Source organism: Sinocyclocheilus anshuiensis, unplaced genomic scaffold (genome assembly GCF_001515605.1).
Source record: "Sinocyclocheilus anshuiensis isolate Anshui unplaced genomic scaffold, SAMN03320099.WGS_v1.1 scaffold1100, whole genome shotgun sequence".
NCBI classification, from domain to species: Eukaryota; Metazoa; Chordata; class Actinopteri; order Cypriniformes; family Cyprinidae; genus Sinocyclocheilus; species Sinocyclocheilus anshuiensis.
This window is the reverse complement of record NW_015552633.1, coordinates 1,132,835-1,146,144: the sequence shown is the minus strand read 5'-3', so window position 1 is coordinate 1,146,144 and position 13,310 is coordinate 1,132,835. Positions and strand designations below refer to the sequence as shown.

The following is a 13,310-nucleotide window of genomic DNA, read 5'->3' as shown; positions in this document are numbered from 1 at the left end:
TTTTTGGGGTATGTAGCCTAGGCCTTTGGCCGTAGGGGATAATGTCACGGACAGCCATCTAACGTCCTGGGGCAACTCCCATGGCTATGGTAGAGTTGGTACTTAGTGCTCGCCTAGGTTTCTGGCATGCACTCCCCTCAGCATGGTGGCGTGAGTATACTGTTCCCCATATCGACCCCTAGAGGACGCGCCCTACTCAGGGAACCATGGTTACATAAGTAACCTGAGATGTTTTCGATGTAAGCTACTTATTCATTATTTCACAATAACCATTTTTACTGTGTTTTACTTTAAAAATTAACTGAAGTTTAACTAAATTTATATAGGTATTTATATATCAAGTAAATAGGGAAACGTTTGAAATAAAGATTACTGAAAATAATGCATCAATTATATATATATAATACTTTATTTTTACTTTTCAGGAGGCTATTATTGAACAACTCCATTCAAACTGCACAGTAAGAAATGTCAGCATGTCGAAGGAGCCAAAAAATGTAAGAAAATGTCTATACTTTTTTGTCTACTAAACAAACCCCATCTGTTCAAGAGTGTGCTCATATGTTAGTCATATTTCTCTCTCAAACTGAAAGAGCAAAAGTTGTTTCTCATACTTTACAGCCTTTTATATGTGGCAGTAAAGGCACGTCCACTAAAATGTGACTGTTTGGTTCTTTCACTTTAATATTCTGCAGATTTGCTTTGTAAATGTTCTGACCTGCCCTTCCCACTCATTCCAGACCATATGAAGTTCAGGGTCAGCTGGTTGCTGTTCACAGCACATAGACACAGTTGTTAGTTTAACAACCCTGCTTGAAGATACAAGTTTCTCCTCCGTTGTTGTTACTCATTCGCTGATTTGTTTCTGATCCGCTCACAGACACAGTCCATCCACAGAAAAATCTGCAGGGTTAACGGAAAACTGAGCAGAATCGAGAGGGAGTCAGATAATGTAAATGGACAACTGAAAGTTGTGTTATATAAACTTGTGGAAGAAATAAATGCATCCTTGAGATGTTGGTGCCATGGAAAGGTAATCGAAGCAACCTGTTTCCTCACATTCAGTTTTCTCTTACATCATTTTCATTTATTTAAACCTCCTTTTTGTTTCATTTGTGGATGAACAGAGAGAGGGGACAAATAAGCCAATACAGCAAATACGAAAGTGGAAGCCTTGCAGAGTGAAAGACATTCTCGCCAACTTACAGAGACACTTTGAACAATACAATGCCTATCTGTCACTCAGCACAGACCTTCCAGAGCGTGGGAAGACTTCAGAGAACAGCAAATACGAAAGTGGAAGCCTTGCAGAGTGAAAGACATTCTCGCCAACTTACAGAGACACTTTGAACAATACAATGCGTATCTGTCACTCAGCACAGACCTTCCAGAGCGTGGGAAGACTTCAGAGCAAACCGGTATATAATACTTGGCCTCCATCCATCTCGTAGCTCTATTACAACAAATTAATGTACAGAATATGAAGAAGTAACTGGACGCACCATGTGTCATTCACACTATTCAGTATTTGACTGAAGAAAAACTTTTTATGGCAAAATATGTGCTAACTAGAAGCATACTACTTATGCATGAAAATGTTTCAAAACTTTGTACTTCGGATTGTTATCTTTGAATACGAAGGGTGCAGCAAATGGAACTCATAAACTAAAAAGTTGGCTTCAAAGCCTATATTATATACATTTTCTAGGCCTCAAGTTACAACTTCGTTGTTTCACATGCTTCTTTTTTTGGGAAGTGACCTTATCCAAGTCTTACACATTTTCTTAAAGCCTTACAGTAAAGCCAAAGATTACACTCTCACTGTGTTTTTCAAACTTTTTTTTGTAAAAAATTGAACTGAATGTGTTCCAAACACATTAACTGTGAATTCAGTTAATGCTTTTATTATGAGGTTCTTTCTTAGTTTTGTAAAGTGTCAGTAGAGCTGTTTCTTAAAAATTCTCTTAAGGAGTGATATTTTTAGTTTATAATTATTAAACCTTGACTTAAGGAGCTACTGAAATGGTTCTATTTAACATGGTTGATAACAATTTGTACTGTTCTACTGCATCTATCTTTGTGAGCAACACTTGCCAAGAAAATCCTTGCCTTTTTCTTTTACCATCTTTATTTATCTTTAGTCTTAAACAGCATTTTAATGCAACATCTACATGGACTTACATACATTTGCTGTTAACAAGCTGCCTGTCATTCTTATATATATAAAAAAAATCAACAGGTGGGCTTATATGGTACATGAACTTTTTAGGGTCACTTCCCCTGTATAAAGGAACTATCTGTTAACTTTTCACATATTCACTTCACATATGTTTTATATATAACAGTACAGCACTGTATATATATTTTATATGCAACTTCATGCCAGTAGCTGCAAGGAAAACAATGGGTTCATAAAGAGAAACTGAAATATTGAACAGAACCATGTAAAAAAAAAAACACTCAAAACTAGGGCTGTCAATCAATTAAAAATTTTAATCAATGCTTTAATGAATAACTACATATATTGCATATATTAATATTTTTTGAGAAAAGCCCCTAAATAAAGATAATTAATGACACTATTGTGAGTAAATCACTGAATAGGCATTATAAAAACACTGGGTCAGTGATGAAAGGCTTATATATTTTAATAAATAGATAACTGTATTAAATTAATGTGTTAAATTGGCAGCCCTAAATAAACAATTAAATAAACACATCAAGCAGAACACAATCTGATTTATGTTTTCCACTTTATTTATGTAGGATAAGTTCAATCCATTTTAACCATTCTATCCTTTAACGGCAAAATTTGTCATAATCCCAAAAGCAGGTATTCATAAGCTATATTTACTGCCAGAGAAGCAGTAATACAAGCATAACAAGGTGCAGAGTGATGCTTGAAATGCATATGAGCTTTAGATCGGTAAACAGCCACCAACTCCTCGACCTCTCTCATCCTGGACCAGCAGTGATAAAGCTTAAAGGCTCGGAAGCAATAAAATATCATTGTAAAGCTACTTTTTTGTAAGGTCACCTTTAAGTTTTGTATGTTGTGTTGATGTGTAAATATGTTAGATCAACCAAGGTTGAACAGATGTGATGAATTGTATGTCTAATAAATATACGACGACGATTTCTACAAGTCATTTTCTTGTTCAACACTGTTAAAAACACACAAAACAATCAAGAATGTAAAAAAACAAAGTGAAATACACAAGTGGATTGCTCAGCGATAGAACTGTTGTCAATGCATTTAACATGGGAAACTTTTTAACCTAAAAAAAAACTTAAAATATTTTAAATAAAAATTATAGCATTTAAATTCCCTCAAAATGACACACTACAATAAGATTAACATTAGAATAGACACATTTTATGAGTGATATGGTCCCATTTTAAGGCCTAGATCAATTTAAGTCAATTTAACATATCAATATTTTAATCATAACTTTAATGGAAATAACACTACTCCTTTTGTAGCAGTAACCAATCATATTGCACTTCCCCCCCCCGGAACAGATTACAAATGACATATTTCTACAGCACAAGGATTTGCAAAGTACAATAGTTGGTTGGAAAGTAATACTCAGTTTTTACGGCTACAGTGAGTCAGTCTTACTTTTATATGTACTTATTAAATGTACATTCGCTTCACTCCGCACTCGCAGCAGAACTTGGCCCAGTCCACAGGGTACTTGGTCCCACACTCATGGCAAAACTTGGTGCCCATTGTGGAAAAATTTATATCATTTTCGTTTTTCATGTCATTCCTAACAAAAGAAAACCACAAAGATGTGAATGAGTCAGTGTGGACTATTTAAAACAAAACTGCAACCCAGAAGTTAGGTTAATAACAACTGACTAAAAGACCTTTTGTAAATAATGTTATGAACTGGAAAAGACTTGAATTGGCGAATTGAATAGGAGACTTGTGGATTGGCGAATCACACTTCTCCGTTTGGCACTCTAATGGCCAGTCTAGGTTTGGCGGATGCCAGGAGAATGTTACCGCTGGACTATATTGTGCCAGTTGTAAAGTTGAATTGAATAGGAGCAGTTGCTGGATCTCTCTGTCCATTTAATTTGCATTCATCACAAAAATTCCTAAGAAGTCACCCACACTTCACAGTGCATCAGTGCCATACACCAATACTTGCAATGTCATACCTTGAAATACAGTTGTCTGCATTCTGGACCTTCTTCTTGTTCATCCCTATACCGGAAGGTGGATTTCTCAGCGAGCTTTGTGAAACCATGCCCTTGGGTTTCATGTTCCCTCTGCAAACACAAACATAATGATGATCTTACAGCCTGAAGAAAATGTAAAATATCAGGACTGGTCAGTGAGCTGGTATCTTACTCAGAGGGAGGGCTGGTCAAGCCAGAGGGGGTGTTTCGTAATGGAGAGTATCCTGATGATACGCTCCTCACTGAGCCAGTGGATGAGGTTTTGCTGCTAGGAATACCTGTGGAGGGAGAGGGGAAAGAGCTTTTTGAACCATTGACAGAGCCTTGATTTTTTTTTTTTTGATGTCCTTATTTTAATATGAATAAAAATGTACCATCTCTACACTTTATGTTTGGATGCTTGTCAACTCAATGGCATCAATGTGCATTTTAAATGTTTTATAGAGAGTCCAAAAACTATTTAACTTTTTTACTGATGTTAAAAATATTAAAAGGAGACAATTGGAGGTGAGACGAAATTAAAACCAATATGTGGACAGGATCAGTGATGTTATGGTTACCTTGAAAAAAAACAAAAACAAACCAAAACAAACAAAAAAAAATACCCGTGGAAAAAGTAATTTTGGTAATTGAAATAAAGCTAAAATAAAAATGTAAAACCTACATTTAAAAAAATTTATAATAATTTTACGTTTTACTTTTATAGCGCCACCAAGTGACCAAAACACCAATTTTTTTAAGGACTTCAGATTGAGGGCTTATCCACATGAACCAGAGCTTTCCCTATCCAATCCTTTTTTCCTCATTCTAAAAAAAAAATTCCGTAAACATGGCGTCGTCTCAAGAAATATCTGCGTACACACGAAACCACTGAAACAGACTCAAAACGATATACTATACATGCCAGACCAGTATGTGGCAATGTAATTCTGCCACAGAAATACGCTAAAAATGGAGAAGAAGACTTGGAGCATGCATAAACCTTGCACGCTATATACAAACCCAACACAACAAAAAGAAGACAAAGACGGTGAATGCAACAACTTCAAGAGCAAGAGTGGAGTCATATAAATTTAACAAACAGATATTTATAAAATGTTTATTAAATAAATGTATTTATTTATGGAGTCGAACACAAGCATTTAGTCTGCCACTATTGTTGTTGTTGCTTTTACGTGACGTAGCGGTGTCTGACTAGGGTCGAAACATGGGGTGATTACATCATCGTTTCACAAAATATACGGATTGGCTGTACACATGAAAACGCAAGGGTGTCATTTTCAGATTTATCCACTCTGGGACCCGGTTTAAAAAAAATAGCGGTTTCAGGCTCCCAAAACGCCGGATCTGTCAGGACGAAATACTGATACGATACAAAATTTTGACTACACAGCTACATGCGTCTCCGTGTGTACTGGCTCTGAGCCCATACACCTCTGTGCCAAGTTTGGTTACAATATCTCATTATTTTCAAAAGTTATAGCCATTGAAGTAAAAGTGATTTACAAGTGACAAAGGCACAAAACAAAATTACTGAAACTTAAAATTAAAATGCAAACTGAAAACATAAAAAAATTACTGAAAAATTACTATAATAGTTTATAAAAATATATAAAATAATACAAGCCGGATTTGAAGCACTAAAAACTGATCTTTTTTTGCTCACTAAAGTGGCCAAATACAGGAGCAATCCGGTAGGTTTAATAGCTCTGCTTGTGTCCAGCTTCACAAAAGTGATTCTTGATGAAATAACAAGAAGGAAATGATTGATTAAAGAGGGAAATGATTGATTAAAACGAGTCCATACCTGTGCCAGCACCCTGCCCATAGGCTGAGCGCTGAGGTAGACGAGAAGACACGGTGGACACCGTGGATACAGCAGGAGAGTTTGCCTTCTTTGTTGGAGGAGGTTTGTGCTGCAGACATAGAAAAATGCTAAGTTTATATCAATCCACTCAAGGCACTCTAAACAAATGGTGCAAATGAGTGAAATAAAATGAAGGCAACATGAAGTATCAGTTTCTACACACTCTGCAGAGCAACATTTAGATCACCGCATACACTTTAGTGCCAATCAAGCAGTTGAGTTTATTGTCTAATTTCATACATGACCCCTTAATTGCCATTATACACAGTACTTTTTCAGGAATAAACAGTTTAAAGAACAAGTGTGGTTGTTATGGACAGCCCACATGCCACAAATCGGGGGCCGTATTCACAAAACATTTCTTCTCACCAGTTCTCCTAAATAGCAGTAAAGGTTCTTAGGTAACAGTTTCCTCTTAAAACCTATTCACAAAGCTGTCGAGACCAATCTTAACATAAGAGAAAAGGCAGACCTCGTTGCTATGGATTATTATAGGGGATGGGTCTCTGTCAGTGAGTTAATCACAGCGATATTGTAGAACGAGGTTTCATGTTGCCATATTCAAATCAAGATTTTAAAATAAAAATGTTGCCATATTCAAATAAAGTTTTTAATATGTAGACAAAGTGTCACTGATTAACAAGTATATGTTCAGCTAATTGTCAGCCTCAATGTGTCTGCATCTTGCAAACTATTAGTGGATATGCATACAAGCAGCCTTTTAATTCACAGCTTAGAATAATCATGGCTGATAGCAAGACGTTTTGAAAACTTGAAAGAAAGCCAAACTAGACTCCAGAACAGTTGTTACTTCTTGAAATGTGTAGTAACAGTTGTTACTACATGAAAAGAAGGACATAATTGAATTAAATGGAAAATGTTTACGTTCTGAGTTGGACTGCCCACAACAGCCATTTTAGGATGGTTTGTGATTTGGTCTTAGTGACTTAGGAGTGCTCTTGAGTCCTCTAAAATTAAGACTGACATGTCCATTATTTTGTATATGTTTCTCCTAAATCAGCAAGTTATTACCCTTAATAGCTTGTTTTGACTGAGTGGTATGGTTCAGTACAGTAAAGTTTGGTACGCAATTATGTCCGTTTCCATTGTCAGAAGTTGTGAATGGTACCAAAATAACCCGTACCACTTTTTTGGTACCCTTCCTTCACGGTAGTTCAGTATCTAAATAGTGGAGCTAGACTCACTGCAAAATGTTGACTGGTTGATGGGGAATCATCACTTGCACATGCTACAAGGAGAATGACAACACAAGGGGAATGAAGTGTCTCCTTCACTTGTTTTGCCATGCTGCTCATGCATGTTGGGTTTGTTTACATCGAGAGTGCGCAAACACAAAAAAATATAACAGTGTATTTTAGAATTTGATATTTTCACACATACACAGACAATGTCATGCTTTCTTCTCCACGTGAGAATGACGTCAATCGCTACTTGAATTGTATTGAATAACGTTATTGTCTACCTGAGTGGAAAATGGCCTTTAAAAAAATTAAACACTTGCTGAATTAATGATTTTAATTGCATTTGGGATAAAGGACCTCTTAAACACATTTTTATTTACTAGACTAGACTTTATTTACTTTTATTTACTACTGTCCCGTACCACTCGGTGGAAATGAGCCATTAAGATGTTTTGTAGATACGGCACATGGATTTGATTCATTTCATGTTAGGGTAAATCAGGAAACACTTGTCTAGCAGGAAACCATTTACTATTTGCACATTAAAATATTTGTTCTAATGAACAAACAATTAGTTTAACAACATTTATCTTTGTATAACATATCATGTGTCCAGTCACAGGTTACAGAAGTGTGAATGATATAATGTTTATGTCAGAATGTACAAAAATGTATCAAACCAGTGAAATGTATCAAACTGAAAAAATACCATATATACTATATGGACAAACAAATGGGGACATCTCACACACACTTTAATAATAACATTGCATTCCCCACTTCGCAACAGCTTCCACTCTTCTGGAAAGGCTTTTTTTCTGGAAAACCAAGATTTTGGAGTATTTCTGTGGGCTTTTTTGCCCAATCATCTAGTAGATCGTTTTTAGGTCAGGTACTGATGTCGGATGAGAAGGCCTGGCTCTATTCCAGTTCATCTCAAAGGTGTTTGATGGGGTTTTATGTCAGGGCTCTGAGTGAGTAAGTCAGGTTCTTCCACAACAATCTCATTCAAACCATGTTTTTATAGACCTTGCTTTGTGCACTGGAGCACAGTCATGCTGGAATAGAAAAGGTCCTTCCCCAAACTATTCCCACAAAGTTGGAAGCACAGAATTGTCCAAAATTAGAGATGCAGTGATTGCAATTTTCTTGGGCGATTCAGATTTTTTTTTTTTAAGTGTGACCTGCCGATACCGATTTTTGCTGATTCCGATTTTCTTTCTAAAAAGTATTATTGACAGCATATACAAACAAAAATCTATACTTTTTTAAAAGAGGAAAAGAGGTAGAAATAACAATTAACTGAAAAGCAGTTGGTGTATATAACAAAACAGATGTCATTTTTCCACAGTTTCTTAAATTGTAATTTTTTCACTGACCTTATTAAATGTCATCTTTCACATCAAATTCTTACATATAACAATCACCTTAAAAGAGGTTGATGTATATAACAAAACCGATTTCATTTCCCTCTTAAATTGTCATTTTTTCACTAACCTTATTAAATGTGTCATCTTTCACATCAAATTGTTACGTTGTTTCATTTAATTCAGTTAGAATAATAAGAAACTGCAGAGTTGTTACCATTCAAATGAAATCAGTATCAACAAACTCCATCTTTTCCACTGCAGGAAACAGAAGCTGCATCTGAAGTGGCATTAGATGTATTTATACAGCCTGTTTGATGAAGCTGAGGTGCCATAAATGCATTTACACTGCAAAAGTTCTAATGCATAACGAATTTTATAAGATTTTTTTAGACATACAAATAAGAAATGTTGGGAAAAATGCAATTATAGTTTTAAATATGAAACCAAATCAGTAGGTGGCGGCAAATGACTGTTTGAATGAGTGAGTTATTTGTCCTTTATTCAACAGATTCGTTCAAACGGCTGATTCATTCAGAAACGAGGCAAGTGACTACTGTCTTTATGAACGGGTTACTAAATCATTGAATCACTTGATTCGATCAAAAACATGGATTCATTCAGTAACAAAACCCCACTGTGTTGCTCGGAGATACAAAACAGTTCTGCTGTGGCTTTGATTGGAACTATTTTCATCAGCGAAACTGAGCAAAAAGAGTCAATATTGTGTCTAAAATGCAAGTCACTTAATTTTAACTTCTTGTTTATCGAACTACTAATGTATAAAATCACATTGCAATCATGTTGAAACAATTTGGTCGTGCAATGTTGCCTACCTAAATCATACATTTCTTTTTTAACTACCGCAGTATGCATCTATAAGTTTCTGCGTGTGCTGTTGCGTTAATTTGTTTTGATTTCTGCACAAGTCTCCCTCACACACTCACTCAGACTGTGCAAGCCTCATCTGGCATGACATAAATACATTATCAATCGCCGTAAGTGTGACGACAAAACAGACCGGCTTGGAATCGGCAGAAAACCGGCTAATTCCGGTCCCTGACCGGTCGATCGGTGCATCTCTATCCAAAATGTTTTGCTGAAGCATTGCTGAAGCATTAAGGTTTTGCTTCACTGGAAGCAAGTGGCCTAGCCCAACCCCTGGAAAAGAAGCTCCATACCATTATCCCTCCTTCAGCAAACTTTACAACTGGCACAATATAGTCCAGCGGTAACATTCTCCTGGCATCCGCCAAACCTAGACTGGCCATTGTCATCTTTCACATCAAATTCTTACATTGTTTCAATTAATTCAGTTAGAATAATAAGAAACTGCAGAGTTGTTACCATTCAAATGAAATCAGTATCAACAAACTCCATCTTTTCCACTGCAGGAAACAGAAGCTGCATCTGAAGTGGCATTAGATGTATTTATACAGCCTGTTTGATGAAGCTGAGGTGCCATAAATGCATTTACACTGCAAAAGTTCTAATGCATAACGAATTTTATAAGATTTTTTTAGACATACAAATAAGAAATGTTGGGAAAAATGCAATTATAGTTTTAAATATGAAACCAAATCAGTAGGTGGCGGCAAATGACTGTTTGAATGAGTGAGTTATTTGTCCTTTATTCAACAGATTCGTTCAAACGGCTGATTCATTCAGAAACGAGGCAAGTGACTACTGTCTTTATGAACGGGTTACTAAATCATTGAATCACTTGATTCGATCAAAAACATGGATTCATTCAGTAACAAAACCCCACTGTGTTGCTCGGAGATACAAAACAGTTCTGCTGTGGCTTTGATTGGAACTATTTTCATCAGCGAAACTGAGCAAAAAGAGTCAATATTGTGTCTAAAATGCAAGTCACTTAATTTTAACTTCTTGTTTATCGAACTACTAATGTATAAAATCACATTGCAATCATGTTGAAACAATTTGGTCGTGCAATGTTGCCTACCTAAATCATACATTTCTTTTTTAACTACCGCAGTATGCATCTATAAGTTTCTGCGTGTGCTGTTGCGTTAATTTGTTTTGATTTCTGCACAAGTCTCCCTCACACACTCACTCAGACTGTGCAAGCCTCATCTGGCATGACATAAATACATTATCAATCGCCGTAAGTGTGACGACAAAACAGACCGGCTTGGAATCGGCAGAAAACCGGCTAATTCCGGTCCCTGACCGGTCGATCGGTGCATCTCTATCCAAAATGTTTTGCTGAAGCATTGCTGAAGCATTAAGGTTTTGCTTCACTGGAAGCAAGTGGCCTAGCCCAACCCCTGGAAAAGAAGCTCCATACCATTATCCCTCCTTCAGCAAACTTTACAACTGGCACAATATAGTCCAGCGGTAACATTCTCCTGGCATCCGCCAAACCTAGACTGGCCATCATAGTGCCAAACGGAGAAGCGTGATTCGCCAATCCACAGTATAGGTTTCTACTGCTCCAGAGTCTAATTATGGAATGCTTTATTGAGAGTACCATGAAGCATGTGCTGTGCTTTGTTTACGAGCAGAGGAATGCTTGCGCATACGTCGTTGCACTTTCGATAATGGCGGAGGATGGGATGAGGAGGAGAAGAATTGTTGAATAAAGTCGCTATTTTTGTTTTCTTTGTGCACAAAAAGTATTCTCGTAGATTCACAAAATTACAGTTGAACCACTGATGTCACATGGGCTGTTTTACCGATGTCCTTACTACGTTTCTGGGTCTGGGAACATTTCAGTTGCATTGCTCTCTAGGGATGGTCAGAAAGCTCTAGGATTTCATCAAAAATATCTTAATTTGTATTCCGAAGATGAACGAAGGTCTTACGGGTTTGGAACGACATGAGGGTGAGTAATTAATGACATCCAATTCTCATTTTTGTGTGAACTAACCCTTTAAATGGCGGTCCACTTATCAAGCTTCTTTATAGCCTAACACTAAATTGGTTTGTTCAACTGTCCCAGGCCATAGAAATGGGAAGTTTCATGAACTCAATGAACTGGCTGATCTGCGTAGGGATAATGAGCAGTTGAGAGCAGTTGTTAGACTGTCAGCAGAAGCTAAAGGCCTTCAATGTGACATCAGCAGCCTGGAAGCGGGAGTTAAAAATGATGAAAAATGACTGTGAACAGCAAATGAACTTGAACAGCTCAAGGAGGAGCATTTAAGCATGACTGCACTAATGGAGAACCAGGACACAGCTTCTAGCGGCCTAACCGTGGACACTGACCCCAATCATCACCATGGAATAGTACCAGACACTCCAAAAACTGTCACCACTCAGACCCAGCATATGACCAGGTGGAACTCTAGTTTAAACTAGCATGAAGGCAGTGTTATCAGTCATAACTTCTGGTGAGAAATAGCGCAGACACTGGACAAGGATGATTATTAAATGGAGTATGGTTTGAAAGGCTGTGCGTTGGCTGCACGCATTCACTGAGTCAGTCAGTGAATGCTTGCTTCAGTCAAGCGCACCAGCAGCACTTCAATGGACAAAAACACACACAATGATATAAAACTGCATGGTTTTGACAAGTGTCCTTGTAAACAAGGTCTTAAATGAGTTATAAAGTCCTAAATGACCATAAAGAGTTGGGAGAAAATCAGATGCGTGTCAGATCGGTGTCTTGTGCATTGGGTTTTAAAAAGACAGCTTGAATAAAGTAGTTTAGTTATATAGTTTATGCATACACAATTTATATTTTATGTAAAGATTTTTTTAAGTTCACTTAAAGAGCCTATTACATGTTAAAAAATAATGGCTTTCTGTTATACTGTAATGCTGAATGTCTATAGTTAATGGCTAAAATTGAGGGGGAAAATGCATTTAATGGAGACATCAGTAGCATTATTGGTATCGATGATACTGGTCTTCATTAATAATGCGGTACTTAGTAAAAAGATTAAATACGTAAAACACATTTAACATTTAAAATATAAAATTTTTGTAGTTTCTACATGGAGGTTCAATATGAACTGTCAATATAAATATATTAAAATGCAATAAATCGTGATTAATTACAGAAAAATGTGTGATTAGTTAATTTTTTTAATCAATTGACAGACAGCACTAATGTTAAAAGGGGGGGCGGGGGGGGGGGCTAATGCTATTCATGCATGTTGAGTTAATTACACAGTTAAAGAGTTAGATTCTCATGCTAAACATGGCCAAAATGATTTGAATGTAGAACGGAGTAGTCCAGGTTCTTGTGCGGGCAGGAATCTCAGAGCCTGTGGAACATGTCAACATTAGTCTCTGGTTTCCATGACCGAGTCGGCTGCTTATTTGCTTTGGCTCTCTTTGCAACAGGTTCTTTTGCACTGTTATTCTCACATCTGAAATAAAAATGTAAGCATGCTGTTTACACAAACTACATTATTAACATTATTGTGATGTTCACTGATACTAGTACTAATTTATCGAAACAAAGAACGCAATTACCACATAGCAAACATATTTTACCATGCAGTAAATAAATCAAATGAAAGTCACATCTATAAAATAGTGAATGCACACTTACTCAAAGATTCTGAACGGAGTTGAAAACTGAACGAGTGTCCCCTTCCTATGAGAGATGCAGGTGAATGCAAGAGTGGTGTATTCCCCACAGTACCTTAGTATAGTATGCATACTTCATGAGAACACAGAATGCCAATTCTTACATTTTAACACTATCAA

General features: G+C 36.7%; 1 protein-coding gene and 1 long non-coding RNA gene across 2 annotated transcripts in view; one reads left to right on the top strand and one right to left on the bottom strand.

Moving 5' to 3' along the window:
- The first annotated feature begins 339 nt into the window (after positions 1 to 339).
- Positions 340 to 1,274, top strand: LOC107666629 (uncharacterized). The gene is made up of 3 exons (XR_001631695.1): positions 340 to 497; positions 881 to 1,033; positions 1,128 to 1,274. It is a non-coding gene; the product is annotated as an uncharacterized LOC107666629 (long non-coding RNA).
- A 2,058-nt stretch (positions 1,275 to 3,332) lies between these two features.
- Positions 3,333 to 13,310, bottom strand: part of LOC107666626 (zinc finger C2HC domain-containing protein 1A-like) — a 19,126-nt gene continuing 9,148 nt past the window's right edge. Inside the window, exons 7-10 of the mRNA XM_016458048.1 lie at positions 5,999 to 6,107; positions 4,364 to 4,469; positions 4,171 to 4,281; positions 3,333 to 3,773 (exon numbers count right to left, since the gene is read on the bottom strand). Coding sequence (XP_016313534.1) covers positions 3,638 to 3,773; positions 4,171 to 4,281; positions 4,364 to 4,469; positions 5,999 to 6,107 — 462 coding nt within the window. The 3' untranslated portion in view covers positions 3,333 to 3,637. The remainder of the gene's footprint in view (positions 3,774 to 4,170; positions 4,282 to 4,363; positions 4,470 to 5,998; positions 6,108 to 13,310) is intronic.